This window comes from Mirounga leonina, unplaced genomic scaffold, assembly GCF_011800145.1.
Source record: "Mirounga leonina isolate KUSES-001 unplaced genomic scaffold, KU_Mleo_1.0 Mir_125, whole genome shotgun sequence".
Classification (NCBI taxonomy): domain Eukaryota; kingdom Metazoa; phylum Chordata; class Mammalia; order Carnivora; family Phocidae; genus Mirounga; species Mirounga leonina.
The window spans coordinates 50362793-50381554 of record NW_023270305.1 but is presented as its reverse complement, the minus strand read 5'-3'; the positions used below and the strand labels follow the sequence as shown (position 1 = coordinate 50381554).

Below are 18762 nucleotides of genomic sequence, written 5' to 3'. Positions count from 1 at the left end.
CATGAAAGAAATTGAAGAAGACACAAAGAAATGAAAAAATGTTCCATGCTCATGGATTGGAAGAACAAATATTGTTAAAATATCTATGCAGTCTAGAGCAATCTATACATTCAATGCAATCCCTATCAAAATACCATCAACTTTTTTCACAGAAATCCAAAGCTATTGGCATCACAATTCTGGACTTCAAGCTCTATTACAAAGCAGTAATCATCAAGACAGTGTGGTACTGGAACAAAAACAGACACACAGATCAGTGGAACAGAACAGAGAACCCAAAAATGGGCCCTCAACAATATGGTCAACTAATCTTCGACAGAGCAGGAAAGAATAGCCAATGGAAAACAGTCTCTTCAACAAATGGTGTTGGGAAAATTGGACAGCCACATGCAGAAGAATAAAACTGGACTATTTTCTTATGCCATACACAAAAATAGACTCAAAATGGATTAAAGTCCTAAATGCAAGATAGGAATCCATCAAAATCCTAGAGGAGAACGCAGGCAGTAACCTCAGTGACCTCAGCTGCAGCAACTTCTTGCTAGACACATCTTCAAAGGTAAGTGATCCAAAGGCTTTTAAAAATGAACAGTTGGGACTTCATCAAGATAAAAAGCTTTTGTACAGCAAAGGAAACAGTCGACAAAACCAAAAGACAACCAACAGAATGGGAGAAGATACTTGCAAACGTTTTATCAGATAAAGGGCTAGTATCCAAAATCTATAAAGAACTTATCAAACTCAACACCCAAAAACCAAATAATCTAATCATGAAATGGGCAGAAGACAGGAACAGACATTTCTCCAAAGAAGACATACAAACGGTCAACAGACATATGAGAAAAGGCTCAACATCACTCAGCATCAGGGAAATACAAATCAAAACCACAATTAGATACCACCTCATACCAATCAGAATGGCTAAAATTAACAAGTCAGGAAAGGACAGATGTTGGCGAGGATGCGGAGAAAGGGGAACCCCTCTCACACTGTTGGTGGGAATGCAAACTGGTGTAGCCACTCCAGAAAACAGTATACAGGTTCCTCAAAAGGTTGAAAATAGAGCTACCCTATGACCTAGCAATTGCACTAGTAGGTATCTACCCCAAAGATAAAAATGTAGTGATCTGAAGGGGCACCTGCACCCCAATGTTTCTAGGAGCAATGTCCACAATAGCTAAACAATGGAAAGTGCCCAGATGTCCATGGACAGATGAATGGATAAAGATGTGGTACATATATACAATGGAATACTACTCAGCCACCAAAAAAATGAAATCTTGCCATTTGCAATGACGTGGATGGAATTAGAGGGTATTATGCTAAGCGAAATAACTCAATCAGAGAAAGACAATTATCATATGATCTCACTCATATGTGGAATTTAAGAAATAAAACAGAGGATCACAGGGGAAGAGAGGAAAAAATAAAACCAGACAAAATCAGAGAAGGAGACAAACCATCAGAGACTCTTAACTAAAGGAAACCAACTGAGGGTTGCTGGAGGGGGTGGGGGTGGGCAGATGGGGTAAGTGGGTGATGGACATTAGGGAGGGCATGTGATGTAATGAGCACTGGGTATTATATAAGACTGATGAATCGCTGACCTCTACCTCTGAAACCAATAATACATGATATGTTAATTAAATGAATGTAAATAATAAAAATCTAAAAAATTAATATGCAAATAAAAAGGAAAAAATAAAGATTAAAAAACACTTGAGTATGTGTAAGTTTCAATAAAGAGTATTCCCACCAAAAATAATAAGCAGCAAGAAAATAGATACTATGCTCATCACTTTTCATACATTGTTTTATTTAAACTTTTTAATACTCCAAAGTTTGGTATTACAATCTATGTTCTGGAGATAAGGAAAATGAGTGTCAGACAGATGGTTTAAGAAGTCCTTGATCCTAAGGTTAATAAGTGATAGAGCTGTATTTTCAAATCCAGGTCTCTCTGACTCTAAAAACCAAGTTCTCTACAAGACACACTGTGAGCATAGGGAATTAATAAGTTTCCACGAAGGCCCCAGCTTTTCCTCAATGTGATTAGAGGGCATGCATGAGAAGAACCACAGGGCATTAGGAACCTCAAGTGTAGTGGAAGGATCCCCACAGAGCGGAGGAGTGAGAATTAGGTGAATGAAATGAAGAGACAAATTATGCAAATGTCAATGGAGCCTGTTAAACTGAATATGAAAAAGAGGCTTGTGCTGATGATCTGGGCAACTTTACTTAGCATGATTGAGGAAGTTTGGAAGGCAAGGGTCTTAATAAACTGACTTCTTTTAAAGATGCTTCATTCTTGTATTGATTGAGTTGTACTGAAAATAGCGTACTTTGTAAGTGTAAATGTAAAAACATCCCTAAATGAACCAAATACAAACTAAACTATTTCCTCACCACAAAAATTATACAAACACAGATATCATTGTCAGTTTTTGCATTTGTTTGTACAGAAGATAAAAAGGAAAACTTTAAGTTTCTACTATGATGTTACATGAAATCTTTTGAAAATAATGTCATTAGAAAGGGTCCAGTTTATATGACTTAAAATATAATAAGATGACAGCATTAAAATCCAAAATACCTGTAGGCTTAAAAGTATTTGACATAGTTAGGTTCAAAATTTAATTCTAAGTTGGACTTGAGCCTATACAACAGCCACAGAGCAACACCACACAGCAGAAGCAGCACATAACAGGGGCTGACTCCTTGTTTTGGTGATAAAGACCTCTGGAGTCTGGGGCAAGATAACCTCTTGGAACTGTGGTTTTCTCATCTGTAAGATGTGGATTTATTCACCCGTGCTGCAGGGATCCAAAAGGGTACGTGCACCCCGATGTTTATAGCAGCAATGTCCACAATAGCCAAACTGTGGAAAGAGCCAAGATGTCCATCGGCAGATGAATGGATAAAGAAGACGTGGTATATATATACAATGGAATATTATGCAGCCATCAAAAAAAACCAAAATCTTGCCATTTGCAACGATGTGGATGGAACTGGAGGGTATTATGCTGAGTGAAATAAGTCAAACAGAGAAAGACATGTATCATATGACCTCACTGATATGAGGAATTCTTAATCTCAGGAAACAAACTGAGGGTTGCTGGAGTGGGGAGTGGGGTGGGAGGGATGGGGTGACTGGGTGATAGACACTGGGGAGGGTATGTGCTCTGGTAAGCGCTGTCAATTGTGCAAGATTGTTGAATCTCAGATCTGTACCTCTGAAACAAATAATGCAATATATGTTAAGAAAAAAAAGAAGAAGAAGATAGCAGGAGGGGAAGAATGAAGGGGGGGAAATCAGAGGGATAGACGAACCATGAGAGACGATGGACTCTGAAAAACAAACTGAGGGTTCTAGAGGGGAGGGGGGTGGGAGGATGGGTTAGCCTGGTGATGGGTATTGAGGGCACGTTCTGCATGGAGCACTGGGTGTTATGCACAAACAATGAATCATGGAACACTACATCTAAAACTAATGATGTAATGTATGGGGATTAACACAACAATAAAAAAATAAAAATAAAATTTGAAAAGTAAAAAAAAAATAATAATAACATAATTAATATGCAGAGGACAAAGGGGACTGCAATAAATACTGGCTATCCTTGCTCCTGAAGAGAAAGTCTTGGAGTTTTTCACAAGAATAGCAGGTAAAAAGAAGGAGAGACACTGATCCTAAATAAATTCCAAATTTGGTTATTTAGAATTCGTGGCTGACACTTACATAGTTGCAAACTATAAATGCGGAAGATAATTTTAAACATAGGAAAGATTTAACTTGGAAGTTAATATTAAAGTGATTTCATTTATTTATGATATTTAGAGCTGGGCTTGGTATATGGTAGTAGCCTAATAAACATGACTGACTGAATATATTTTAAATAAGATATACAGGGCGCCTGGGTGGCTCAGTTGGTTAAGCGACTGCCTTCGGCTCAGGTCATGATCTTGGAGTCCCGGGATCGAGTCCCACATCGGGCTCCTTGCTCAGCAGGGAGTCTGCTTCTCCCTCTGACCCTCCTCCCTCTCATACTCTCTGTCTCTCATTCTCTCTCTCGCAAATAAATAAAATCTTAAAAAAAAAAAAATTTTTTAATTAAAAAAAAAATGTAAAAAAATAAGATATACAATGTTCATACTTAATTCCAGGATTTTAAATTCATTTAAAACCATACTTAATTATGTGATATTTAAAATAGCTAATATTATCAGAATGAAAGAAACATTTCAGTCCATGAAAATAAGAAATCTGTACATATAGATACTGTCCCGGTAAAGTTATCATGTACTATTATAAACAAGAAGCAGTAATAAGTACATAATGACTTAAGTATATCTTCACAGAGAAATGTTTATAAATAATTTGATTGACATGGCACAAAACCCTATTGCAAAAGTTCAGGTCAATCATGATTCCTGCAATGATACTTCCATGTTACCTAAAGTGATATTAATATTTTTAATTTATAGGAAAAGTGGACTGAGATTCCAATTAGAATTCTGAAGCAAGACATTTTGTTTATAAGAAGTACAGAGAAACAGGTAATCAATAAAAATGGACTCAACTCAGCTAAAATAAAGCAATGAGATTCAGGAGAAGAAAATTCATTCATTCAGTTTTTCTACAAACATGCTAATGTGATTGACCAAGATTATGAAAATGAAGTGTTATACCTGCATTTTCAGCAGCCTTTTAAAGTTATTAAAATATACCCTATTGACTGAAGAGTTATATGGAAGGAAAATGTGTCAATACATTTTCTAGCTATAAGATGCTCTGTTAGCAGATCATTTGCAAATAAGAAGTAGAAAACACCAAATGCAATTATACAGTTATTGCAAAATACCAAGAAAAAATAGACTTTTTAAAATCCAAACTTGCATCTACTCAGACATCTCTCATATTCATGCAACTAGTTTGTCCTCCCCAAATGAACTTAGTTCGAAGTACTAGTCAGGAGATAATCAGGCCAAGATATAATGCTAAGATAAAGAAATAAAAAAATGTGGTGTGTAGTGAAGGGAGAAATGTTAAGTGACAATGCCCTGAAGGAAAAAGCACAAAGGAGAGAAAAGAATCCAAAGACATTGGCTGGTGATATTCATGTAAGCTACCAAGATTAATTTGAAGTCTACTATCACCTTCCATAAGGCATGTTTAATGCTATCCTCTACAAACTTCATAATCAAGAATTCCTTTCTCTCATTGAGTTCTTGGCCTTTTTTTCTTTTTATGGAGGTCTAATTGACATATAACATTATATTACTTTCAGGTGTCCAACATAATGATTCAATATTTGTATATACTGTGAAATGATCACCACAGTAAGTCTCATTAATATCCATCACCATATATAGTTACAAAGTTTTGTCTTGTGATAAGTACTTTTAAGATTTACTCTCTTAGCAACCTTGAGTTCTTGGTCTTAATCCTATCTTCAGGCATTCCCCAGATTAGGTGAATTCTGAAATCTAATAACTCTCTAAAGATTCTTAAAATATATATGTCAGGTTTCAGGAACAGATCAGTAGAATTCAAGTGGGAATGGCTGTGGTAAAGAACATGGTGAAAAGTTTTAATACAAGCATAATGAAGAGGCAAACAATGAGATGGGGAAGAACAGTATAGATAATTCAGGTATAAAAAAATGAAGACTTTTATAATGTGTGGTGATGGGCTCAAAGTCTGGAAGTCTCTAGAAAAAGATCTCTGCTTTAATTCTAAGGTAATAGGAAGGTACAAAGAAAAGCACAGAAACACAGGCTAAAGGCTATGCAATGTTCCAAGTGCCCAATTAAGAGAGACTGTGACACCAGACAAGAGGTGGATGACCATGGTTCAGTGTTTTATTTTTTGCTGTTTTCTTTTTTTTTTTTTTTAAGAAAACTGTAATAAAGAAAGAAAATGGTAAGAATTTAAAAATTCAAGCTAAGAAAGGGCAGAAAAGATAAAGAAGAGTCCTAAAGGTCTTGGAATTTCCCAGTTTCAAGGATAAACAAGCTGGTAGTTTCCTTCCTAAGGAGAATTGTTTTCAGTCAAGTTTAAATCAGTCAGCTTTAAGGTTGAAACTTGTTGAAAACACACACTTAGATGATATCATTTTTATTCTTAAAAAAAGCTAAATTTGAAAAAAGTAGACAGAACTGATCCAAAGTCATCAAAGTAGGAACAGTACAGAGAAGGAAAAGCATAAGCAGTCAATATGACTGATACTGTGTCTGGAAGGTATTTTAAAATTAAGAATGCACAGAAAGCAGAAATGCAATTACAGTGAGCTGGAGATAGGCTCAAGATTGTCATGTTTCATGTTTAGCTATAGAGGGTTGGTTCAAACTAAGTGTTTATTGGGGCACGTGACTGGCTTAGTCAGTAGAACATGCGACTCTTGATCTCGGGGTCATGATTTGAAGCCCCATGTTGGGCAGAGAGCTTTAAAAACTAAGTGTTTAAATATGACCATGAATATAGCATCCCTGATCCTGGCAAAGTGGTGATGGTGGCACTATAGTTTTGAATCTCTCTAAATCCCCACACAAAAGAAACAATTCAACTAAATAGCAAAACCAAAAACCCATGGATGACTAGATGAAGATTAAAAGACAGAGAACATTATGTGTAATGACTTTATGCTCCAATAATGTAAATAAAGTACAACTATTTAAAAATGGGAAGGAAAGAAGTGATAAAAACATAGGCAAAAAGTTTCTGAATGTTCTCAGTAATTTATATTAGTGGTAGTATTAGTATGATTATTCTCAGACTGTTAGGTGTATACTGTGAGATAAAGTAAGCATGTAATTATGGTATATTATAATTTGTCCCCCACATCCCTGCAAACTAGGATTTTTGGTATGAAAATGAGGAGATACATGTTATATAGAAGCTATTAAATTAAAACCCCTGTATCCTGAATTCGAGTTAGAAATAGCAATGTGAACTCACTTTGAATATATATATGTATAAAATCTCTAGCTCATTCTACTAAAGAAACCTAAAAACAATGACGAATCCAGTAACAACAACATACTATCCCTAGCTCCCAAACTTGGGCTTAAAATACTGTTTTCCATTAAAAGAAACCAGAGCTTATTGAAGAAATGGCTAATTCCAGGTCTGAGTCAGGAAATATACAAGATAAGCATGGGACATATTTGTCATACCAAATAGCAGGAAAGCTACCCAAGACTACTGAGGTCATGACAAAAAGAGGAGCCAACTTGTAGAGGTTGCCAAACATAAGACAAGTCTGAGCTTTCAAAAGGATAACAAATACAATTTATAAAACCCATCAAGTCAAATATATTTAAATCCATCAATTAATAATGCTACTTGAAAAACAAAAACAAATTGGTTACCTTCAGGGAGTGATAAGGAACCATTTCATTATCTTGAAAACTAGCAAATAAAAGAAAAGAAACTGACATTTATCCTGATTATACTATCTATATGAATTCATCCATTGGGAAAACAAATAGGAGATGAGTACAAGAATCTCTTTATAAAAGTATCCCAATTAATAAATGAAAAAATAATAATATAATTAGAATATCACCATTTTGCAACCCTAATGAATTAATGGATGTAGGCACTGAGCATTAATAGCTGCTAACATTAAAAGACAGACAACCAAGAGAGAACTTGACATTACATGCCTTCTGATAAAAAGAACGCACCACCGCATATAGTCTTGCCAAAACTAACTTGTAGAATTTTCAAATGATAGAGAAACATGTTGAACCTTACTACGATTATGGAAAAACAACAAAATTGGGACACTGCAGTTTCAAAAGATCAATTTTAAGGAAAAGAAAGGGATGGAGGGGGAGCTTGTAAATCAAAAGATACATTAGAGTGTTTTGGTTTTTTTTAAGATTTTATTTATTTATCTGAGAGAGTGAGCGAGAGAGAACATGAGCAGGGGCAGAGAGAATGGGAGAAGCTGACTCCCCTGCTGAGCAGAGAGCCTGATGCAGGTTGAGCTGAAAGCAGAAGCTTAACTGACTGAGGCATCTAGGAACCTCACATCAGTGTTTTAAATGGATAATATTCAACTTCAGTGTTGGGAGATGCATTAGGATGATAAAAACTACATGGGTATGTAAGAAAGTGATGGAAAGTCATGATAGAGGTTACTTTTGGGGACCAAGAAGGGGTTGAAATCATGACAGTACATAATAGTATTTCTGGGTGCCTGGCAATGTTCCTCTTCTAGACCTAAGTGTGGTTCCAGGGGTATTTCCTTCTTAATAGCTCATTAAACTATACATTTATTTTGTGTGGTTTTCTTCATGCATGTTCTATAATAAAGAGATTTTTTTAAAGCTATCACACCAAGAATATAAAATCTTCGTTATTTTGTTGAAAGCTAACACAATACATACATGTCTTTGGAAGAGATGTTTCTTAAATATTTTGGCTTTTCAGTTGAATGCATGTGTAACACTTTCTGAATGCTTCTTTAATCAAATTATGCTATATTAAAAGTTGGTCACATTTTTACTTTTCCATTAGTTGCTGCTCTCTAAATCACCGCAAAAATGGCTTTTAAATTTTAGAGGAAAACAGTTATCTTTGTGAGGTTTTATTTCCCTATCCCTGACAACATGTTTTAAGGTTTAATAGCTCTGCTTAAGTGTTTTTGATTAATTTGGTAAACAAATTTAGGTGACCTCTTCTGAGGAATATATCTTGAAATTACGACCATACTCAGAAAGCATTATCTAATCCATACAGTTGAAAAGTTAAATACTTGTTGAAATACAAAGGTAAGGGAAGAATAAGTTGTGTTGTCATCATATTCTTGACAAAGTGAATGAATTAAATAGTTCTGTGATGATGGTTCAAACTTTCCAAAAGGAAAGCATAAAGAGTATGTGGAATTTAAATAAAAATGATTACCATGTTATATATGATAATCCACACTATACCATTAAAAACTGCTTTTAAATGAATTTACTGATAAAAATTTCTTTTTCTACACACTATTTATTGTATATTTTTCAAAAGAAATTTTTTTTCTAGACTACATAACTCTCTCTGCTTTATGCTTCTAATTAAGATACATGCTGTTGTTTAGCGCTCTGCGGTGTGAAATTAGACCAGGGGTTTTCTAATATCCATAAAATAAATTAAAAAATGTTCCTCCTCTGAAAGACAGATAATTCAGTCACAGAGAGCTTATTTCTATGTTTCTTTGTTTTCTTTCTTCTTCTTTTTTTTTTTAGCTGCTTGGTAAGCCAATTTTCTACTTAGAATCTACTGTTAAAACTCTCATTTGGTTCAGTATGTGGGCTTTATCCTTTCCATGGTCTGTTATGCAAAAAGGATGGCTTTAAATTCTTTTTTTAAGTTTGCTGTAAAGCAGTGTTTCTCAATGTGGATGCACATGAGAATCACCTAGGGAACCTGTTAAAGAATACTGGTGCTTCCTCTCCCTCCGGATATTCTGATATAACTGGTCTGGGTGGGCCCCTTTGTAAAAGCTCTGCAGGTGATTGTAATGTGTTGCCAAGGCTAGAAACCACTACTCTAGGATCTTGTCACTTTCCAACTAAAAGCTTATTATATTTTCTGATTGAACTTGGATGGGAAATGCTTTTTAAAAATTCTATAGTTTTAACAGATGCAAAGATTAAATTTCTTCTCTACGAGGTTGCTACTCTTTTAGTTTGAATTTTAGAGTTTAAGAGCAGATTGTATCTTTTATTCTGATGATTAGCTCAAGAAGTCTACTGGTGGCCAGTGAAAAAAATTTAAAGACATATGCCTGAAAATTACTTTTATAGACTAGTGGCTTTCGTTCATGATATTCTAAAAAATGTGCTACAATTAATTCATAGTTAAAAATTATGTCTTCACATGTGAAAAAAAGAAACAATTATTTCCCTAGAGATTTCTTCCACAGACGTTCACCTTTTGCATATAGAAGTTCACATGAGGTTCTGCAAAAGTAATCTACACAAATTCTTCCAACAGTTTAACTTTGATAGAATGACTGAAAGGGCCAAATCCAAGAAAAACCTACTCTTGCTAAAAAAAGGAATTTTTGTACCTTAATATAGTAGGATTGAAAAGGGGGGCATTAACTATGCAATCAGTGGTGAATAACTAAAAATCATGTGCAAGTATCATATACAACTTTATGAAAATCTATTCAAAAACACTTACATAAAATGGATAATTTTCCAGAAATACAAATTTAGGAAAATGACTTCAAAAGTCCTGAAAAAAAAAAGCAGCTCTTAAAACTGGAATCTGTTATTTAAAAAATCTACCTTCCTTTAAGACACCACACCCAAGCAGTTTTATAGGTGAGTTTCACCAAACGCTCAAATATCAGTTAATTCCTTTTGGTACTGTTTCAAAGAGGAGAAAAAGAAAAAGCTAGCCAAATCACTCCAGAGAGCTAGTACAACCTTTATATGGAACTTAGAAAGGATAGTAAAAGCAAGTAAAACTGTTTGCCAATCTCATATTTGAGCAAACTGTAAAGCCTCTTTAGTGTTTCCTCCTGACTATCTCCCTAAGTAGAATCAATCATTCCCCACTGGCTCCTACTATAGCTTATACATACTCTATCCACAGCATCATTTAACGCTTTAGTGCACTTACTTCATATTTGTCTCTCATTGGTTGGACACTAGGATCCCTGCAGGCAGGGTTATTTTTGTATTCAGATCCCTTGGAATGAAATACAGTGTTTACTCCATGGTCATGCTCAATAGTTGTTGAATGATGTGGAAACCGAAGGAAGGGCCTTTCAGGTAGAAATACCAGTAATGTGTACAGGCAGGTCATGGAAAATAAGAGGCAATGAGTAAACCACTTGGCTAGAACATAGGTTTGTATAAGGAAATAACACTGGAAAGATAGGTCAGGGCCAGTCAGGGTGGTCTTTCAGTGCTGAAGCTAAGTTTAGTTTCGTATCTACTAAAGGCATTTGAGCAAGCAATGGCTCAATCAGATCTGTGGCTTCAGAATCCAGGTGAGCACTTTTTAGAGCTGTCACAGACCTGGAGGTGACCTATCTGGTGGAAATCCATCATTTTAAAAATAGAAAACTAAAGTCAGAGAGAATAGGTGATCTACCCAAGGGCAAACACAAAATTAGCTAAGAGCAGGCAGAAGCTTAGAGGGAGTAAACTTGACTAAGGTTACACAGTTAGCATGTATATGGTCCAACCAACAGTTAAACTAGGTTTTTTCCAACTCCAAAGTCCATGATCTAGATGACACCAGGTGATAAGGTATGTAGACCATATGTATACCCTTTAGAACACTCCCAATTTCATGTAATACTCTCATTTCAAATACAGGTAATTCATGTAGAGTATAACTAAATTTTTTTTACCTTTATTATAAGGCAGAACATTTAATAGAATTCTAATTAGCTTCATTACAATCATTTTGATGATGTCTTTTACTCAATTAGCTTCTGAACCCAAGATCAATAAAGCAGTAGGCATGAAAAGCAAGTGACTAGGAACAAAGCACTTCCTTAGTCTCACAAATCCACACCTAAAGCATTACAAGTGGTTTTAGTCACTGTAACAAAATTGGAAAAGTTCTAGAAAAAGGTTAATTAATTAATTAAAAATGACTCTGCAGGGGCGCCTGGGTGGCTCAGTTGGTTAAGCGACTGCCTTCGGCTCAGGTCATGATCCTGGAGTCCCGGGATCGAGTCCCGCATCGGGCTCCCTGCTCGGCAGGGAGTCTGCTTCTCCCTCTGACCCTCCTCCCTCTCATGCTCTCTGTCTCTCATTCTCTCTCTCTCAAATAAATAAATAAAATCTTTAAAAAAAAAAATGACTCTGCAGTCTTAAAAGACAGCCTGAAAGTTTATAACACCAGAAGAGACAGGTAGAGATAGAAAAAAACTTGGACTTGTTCATTATATCTCAGAATTAAAGCCTAATAGATAATAGATTTAGAGAAAATATAGAAACATACCACAGTTTTCCTTGCCTTACAATGGAGTCAAGTCCCAGTAAACCCATCATAAGTTGAAAATATCCTAAGTTGAAAATGCATTTAATACACCTAACCTACCAGACATCACAGCTTAGCCCAGCCTCGCTTAAACATGCTCAGAAATTTAAATTAGCCTATACAATTGGGCAAAATCATCTAACACAAAGCCTATTTTATAATAAAGTGTTGAATATCTCATGTAATTTATTGAATACTGTACTGAAAGCAAAAAAACCAGAATGGTTGTATAGGTACAGAATGGCTGTAAGGGCAACAGTTGTTTATCCTCATGATTGCATGGCTGACTGGAAGCTGTGGCTGACTGCCACTGCCCAGCATCATGGGAGAGTAGACACATCACTAGACTGGGAAAAGATCAAAATTCAAAATTCAAACTACAGCTTCTACTGAACATGTATTGCTTTCGTACCATGGCAAAGTCGGAAATACTAAGTCAAACTATCTCTAAGTTGGGACTGTCTATATTTTACTCAGGCAAAAACTTAAAAAAGAAACAGGAAAGGTTGCTTTTGTTTTAAATTATAAAAAAGAAAACCAATTCCATACTCAAAGTACTGGTACAAGCTGGAATTACCCACAGGTTCACAATAATGAATGATGATGGAAGCACTGTCAGGAATAGATAGGATGAAATACTGCCCCCCCCCACCCCCCTCCCCCTCCCCCCCACTCCTAGATTAACCGTTTTGGTGCTCCCATCCAAGGCAGGACACTAGACTGAGAAGGCCACTGCTCTACAGCCCTCCTTATAAATTCTTGCCTCAGCCATGGTTTGGTACCACAGAGCCTTCCACAAAATAAGCATTCATCTAATGTTTACTGATTCAATGACTGAAGTATAAAGAAGGTGACAGATAACATAGCTTTGGCAGGTATGAAATTATGGGCAAACAGTAATGACAGCACTAAAGATGGTAATAACAAGAATCACAACAGTGATCTGTGTTTTTTTTTTTTTTTTAAAGATTTTATTCACTTATTTGACAGAGAGAGACACAGCGAGAGAGGGAACACAAGCAGGGGGAGTGGGAGAGGGAGAAGCAGGCTTCCCACGGAGCAGGGAGCCCGATGCGGCAGGGCTCGATTCCAGGACCCTGGGATCATGACCTGAGCCGAAGGCAGACACTTAACGACTGAGCCACCCAGGCACCCCCAGTGATCTGTGTTTGAGAGTTTACTATATGTAGGTATTGCTCTAAATGCATGTATTAACTTATTTATCTTCGTCAACTCTATTTTTCAAATAATGAAACCACAGTGCAGAGCTTAATAACGTGCTCAAGAACAGAGAGCTACGTAGTGGCAGAGCTTGGATTTGAACCCAGAAGCCTGTGTTCTTAATCACTGTGAGATTCAGGCCAGCCCTGGAATTGTCTGTTTACCCTATAGATATGATACTCCTAAGGATCCCACTTTTACATGTAATTTCCTCTTTTGAGAATTTAGGAAAATAAATTATATGTTTAAAAAAGTATTCATCTTTATTTCAGAACAGAAAAACTAAGAGTCTTATTTTATTTGCTCTTCAACAAAATGTATATATTTACTTTAAAATTACCTCCAGTCTTCCTTGAGCATAACCTAGGAGCAGCAGATTGGCTCTGTCCTTCTCAGGAGAAATGGGGGCCCAAGGCCAAGCATCATCACTGACCAGTGGCCACCAGCAAGCAACTATATCCTGAACACAATTGATAGCTAGACGACGCTCTGTTGTCCTGTTTACTGGGCCAGGTATCTCGTAATAGGAAATCTAATGATTAAGAGAAAAAAGCATATGAGAATCATTTTTTAATGCAAAATCCTCCCAGTATTACAAAAATTAAAGCATCTGTAAATGTAGATAAATGCAAGTAAATATGCATGTTAAACATGTGCTTAAGGAGGTGTCAGAATTTACCAAATTCTTTTGACACATATATAAAAAAGACATATGTTCAAAATTCTCCCCATTTTTAGCAGAGGAAAGGAAAAGGAGAAATGTGAGTTAGGGAGGAATTGGCTGTAGCAATCCCAATCAATACCAAAATGTACAGTCATGGCTGCCTGACAGCTTCGACCTACACACAGGATTTAAGACCAGCTATATTAAATGACAAGTTCAGTACTGCTGACCAAGAGTATCTGACTACTGTTTAAGACATAACACGTTAACAATGACTGACAACAATAAAAGGAAAAACAACTTGAGGCAAATATCACTTTAAAGAATATATGAGACATATATTCTGCATAAAGGGATAAGCCACAGCATCATGCGTAAAAGTTTATGCAGCTTCTGAGAATTATGCTTCTCTTTCTTAGGAAGGATTTGTAGAATTTATTATTCAAACTATGTTATTTTGGAACATGGTTATTTGAAAACATAAGCACAGCACCATCTGGGTGACACATGCCAAGGAAATATAGATTGCACCGTATTTCTGCTTAAGGAATTAATGGAAGGTTGATAGCTTGGAAGAAAAAAAAAACTATCTTGCCATTGCTGGTCAGCAATAATCGAACCACTTTCTGGGGATTAAGCGCATGGCTAAGCCTACTGGACCAGACACTAGCAAAGGGCAGGGGGTCTTCTTATCAGAGAAATGCTTCTGGAGCCAGTCTCACTACATGACAGATTGCTTTCATATTCCTGTCTGCAAGGCAACAAAGGATGGCAGTAATGCGATAATGCCAGAGTGCAATGGGTGTTAAGAACCCGTTGCATTTATGTATTGTATTTAGTAAATAATCAGGCTCATCCAAATTGTGATCTCACCACTCAACCAAGGCCATTAAAATCAAGGTTAATGCTTTAATAATCCTCTGCTATTTTTTTTAATATGGTCAAAAGGAACCCTTTTCTATTTGTATGGCCATAATATTATTGACCTCTTCATCCTCTGAATGCACATCAAAAGGAACTGAAATCAAAGTAATTACCAGTGTTGTTCTCCTATGGTAAACATTTAACTCCTTACACTGTCCCTTTCCTGTTAAATAAATTGAATTGGATTTTTAAAATGTAGACTGGAAAATTTGTTCAAGGTCAATAGTTTCAGGATATTTCCCTGCAATTTTCTCTGCCAAAATTATTTCAATCTGAAAGAATTAAATTATGGTACAGCTGTAAAGAAAAGCAGAGTTATAAATACTTTACACTATTTCTTTGTTTTAAAATCCAAATGGGCAATGACAGACAACACAGATGTACTTTAGGCTTCGAAGTGCAAATTCTTATATTTATGCTCTCAATATCATTATTTTAACTACTTTTCTTCTTGAGATGAATACCATAATGGAATTGCTAAGTCCTCACAAATAAACATACATTATTTTGATGTCCTACTGCCATGTAAACATGTTACGAATTTCTAGATGAGAAAATAGTGTTAAGAGACTGACACTTTCAGTCCTCCTATGGTGCAAATCTGAAATTTCCTGTTTCCTGTGAGTTTTAACGGCATCAGTATTCTATCATGATGGTCAACAGGGCAAGTAAAATGAACAAGTTTCTTAAATTATCCTTCCTATAGACATATGGCCATTTTTACTAAGTATTAAATAACTGTATTTTAAATACTGGACCAGAAAATGAAGTCCATGGGCTTTTCCAAAGGGAAGCAGGTTACTTCTCCAATGTATAGAAATGATGTGGAGTACCCACATTATCCTCAATTCCAAAGGCAGAAAGAAGAAACAAATAAGCAATTCCCTTACTTAAAGTGTAAGAGTCCATATAGTAAGTCTATTTTTCACATCTTTTCAATAAGAAAAGATAACATCCTGACAGTTTCTCTCTGATCTCATTAATGGGTAGCTACTATCCTTCAGCTGAGAAGACTACTAAAATATCCATCATAGCTAAGACGGAGAAACTCATCATACAAAATTTTATATTAGTAGCACTGAAAACATTTTAAATATATTGAGTTAATGCATATTGGAGCACTTCATTAATTTACGTTTTCTATATTGGTGCATTTTAAAGACCAGTATTTGTAAATAAGCAACATTTCAAATAAATCTACAGTTAGCCAATCTAGAAAATAACATCCCATTAAGGTGCTAATACCAGTTTTTTTACTAACCAAAATGTAATACATGAATACCACCGACTCCAATTAAAGAAAATCAGTATTATACAAAATATTACAGAAGCTCCACAAGGTTGGCAAAGAAAACCAAATTAGTTTATTACCACAATGAAAAACTCATTTAATATATTTTATCCCATGTCAAAAATCTTTTTTATTAGATGTTTCTACCAAATAAAATTAAATCCTCCCTATATCATCACCACCTCAATCACAATAAGAAATAATCCCAAAGGGCAAAAGGTTAGCTTAAATACTACTTTTTTAAAAACACACATAAAGGGGCACCTGGGTGGCTCAGTTGTTAAGCGTCTGCCTTCGGCTCGGGTCGTGATCCCAGGGTCCTGGGATCGAGCCCCGCATCAGGCTCCCTGCTCGGTGGGAAGCCTGCTTCTCCCTCTCCCACTCCCCCTGCTTGTGATCCCTCTCTCGCTGTGTCTCTCTCTGACAAATACATAAAATTTTTGAAAAAAAAAAAAAACACACACACATAAAGTTTCAAGCCACAAAGCTGACTTCTAAAAATCTTTGCCCGTATTACAGATAGATATTCTGGGTATGGCATAAGTGTGCATCTTTTTTAAGGAAGTTGTATATCAGCTCTGTTCCCAGTGAACAGTGAACTGTCTCAAATCCACGTCACAGAGGTTGGATCAATCTTGCAAACACAAGTCATTGCTGAAAAGAGGCCTTGAACTGAAACAGCCTGGAAAATGTATTAGATACTCATCCTAGCAGAGAGTATGCCTTCCAAGCAGTTAAAATGTAATGTGGCAAAACTTATATTAAACACATCATTTAAAAAAAAAATCCTGCCTTAACAGATGTAAAATCCCTGATACAAGGAAATAAATTACCTGGAGTTAGTGAAGGGAAAGATACTAACATATGAAGGAGATTTCATTTTGCATTTTTCTCCAGTTATAGTTGGGTGTACGTGTGTGTATGTGGGGGGTGAGGGGTCTTCCCACTCCTTGTTTATTACACTTTTCTATTAACCTTTGAAAGTGACTTCTTTCTTCTTTCTTTTCTTGTGAAATGGAAGCCAGAGCAGCTATCCTTGCCTAGAAAGATGATATGGGGTTTTAGGGAAAAATGAGAATGGTGTATATCCTGCCCTTAGCAAGAAAACCATTTTCAAATGTGTATCTTGTCTCTATTGTCTATCTTTGATTTCCATAAGTACTAAATAAATTGCTCCAAACATGCCATTATTAGACTCCCGTAATGAGAGTAAAAAAGAAAAGGTAGGATAGCCACTATTTTCAGTGAATCAACTTTAATCATATAATTAACTCTGGTTTGTCTGAAATCTAGAAATGCTCAAGAATGAGCATAATATCCATGTGATACTCTAGCATACCTTAATAATTAATAATACAACTCTATAAATTGAAATCTCTACCTTATAATCCAAGGCTGAGAGTTTTTCCAGTCTTTTGTTTGTATCAGGAGAACCCATCTTCTTGGTAAACTGAATAAAACATAGTTTGTTTTGTGTCAAAAATGATAAGATGATAAAGTTGTCTGTGAGAAGAGCTAAAAAACAAAAACAAAAAAGATTTGATAATATTATAAAATACTAAATTAGAATAAAATGATAATGAATTGAGAATTTTTTCACTAAAATATTACAAAAAGCTATTCTCAGAAGATAAATACCAGTTGAAATAACTAGTCTCCTAAATATCATTATTTTGCAAGAATATTAAAGAAATTATAAATAAACATAATCCTCAACCTAGTCATGCATGGATTTGATACTTTCCCTTTTTCCTAATACCATTTTACGATACACTGATGTTTGGGGACAACCACCAAATGAACCAAGGCTAGAAAAGCATAAAATAAAGACTATCTCATACCTGAATGTAAAGATGAAAACATTTACTTTTATTTGTACTTAGCCTTTAATCCTGTGTTTACATGATATAAACCATCTGAGAATAAATTGGTTTTTTAGGGGATACAGATCAGTGTTCTCCAGATTTATTTATTTATTTATTTGAGAGAGAGAGAGACAGAAAGTGAACGCGCGCATGCACAAGCGCACAAGTGCACAAGCAGGGGAAGGGGCAGAGGGAGGAGGAGAGGGAGAAGCAGACTCCCCACTGAGCAGGGAGCCCAACACGGGGCTCTGTCCTAGGAGCCTGAGATCATGACCTGAGCAGAAGTCAGACGCTTAAACTGACAAGCCACCCACCCAGGTGCCCCTGTATTTTTTTTTTTAAATTTTTCATCAATCAACCTTCTTTTTGAGGGTATACAAGCTTGCAAACACAAGTCATTGCTAAAAAGAGGCCTTGAACTGAAATGAAATAAAGCATATTATACTCAATATGCACATTACATTAATTAATATCTAACAATGAAGATGAGCAAAAATATTTCTACAGCCTTATTTCTAACGCACACAAGTAGGCAGACAATTAATATTCATGAGTTACATAAAGGGTTATTAATGTTATAAAAGTATTGATAAAAACTTAGTATATATTAGGAATTTGAGAAATGTTTTATATTGTTCCTACCATAAAGAAATTATTGAATGTTTCATGTATTTTTCTTTACTTCCATACCCTGGCTGTGCAAGAAGCAACCAACAGTATATCTACACAATTACAGGAGAATCTGGAGAACTGCCAAGAAATCACATTGTTATCATGGTCTCATGAGAGTGTA

The 18762-nt window shown here is 35.7% G+C and overlaps 1 protein-coding gene across 13 annotated transcripts in view; it reads right to left on the bottom strand.

Moving 5' to 3' along the window:
* Window positions 1–18762, bottom strand: part of WDPCP (WD repeat containing planar cell polarity effector) — a 476454-nt gene that overhangs the window by 317558 nt on the left and 140134 nt on the right. For all 13 annotated transcript variants that reach the window (XR_004678560.1, XM_035001441.1, XM_035001442.1 and 10 more), the window contains 2 exons: window positions 17486–17619; window positions 13566–13757 (listed from right to left, as the gene is read on the bottom strand). Coding sequence is in view for 12 of the 13 variants with exons in the window: in XM_035001441.1 (XP_034857332.1) it covers window positions 13566–13757; window positions 17486–17619 (326 nt within the window). In the remaining variant the exon portion in view is untranslated. The remainder of the gene's footprint in view (window positions 1–13565; window positions 13758–17485; window positions 17620–18762) is intronic.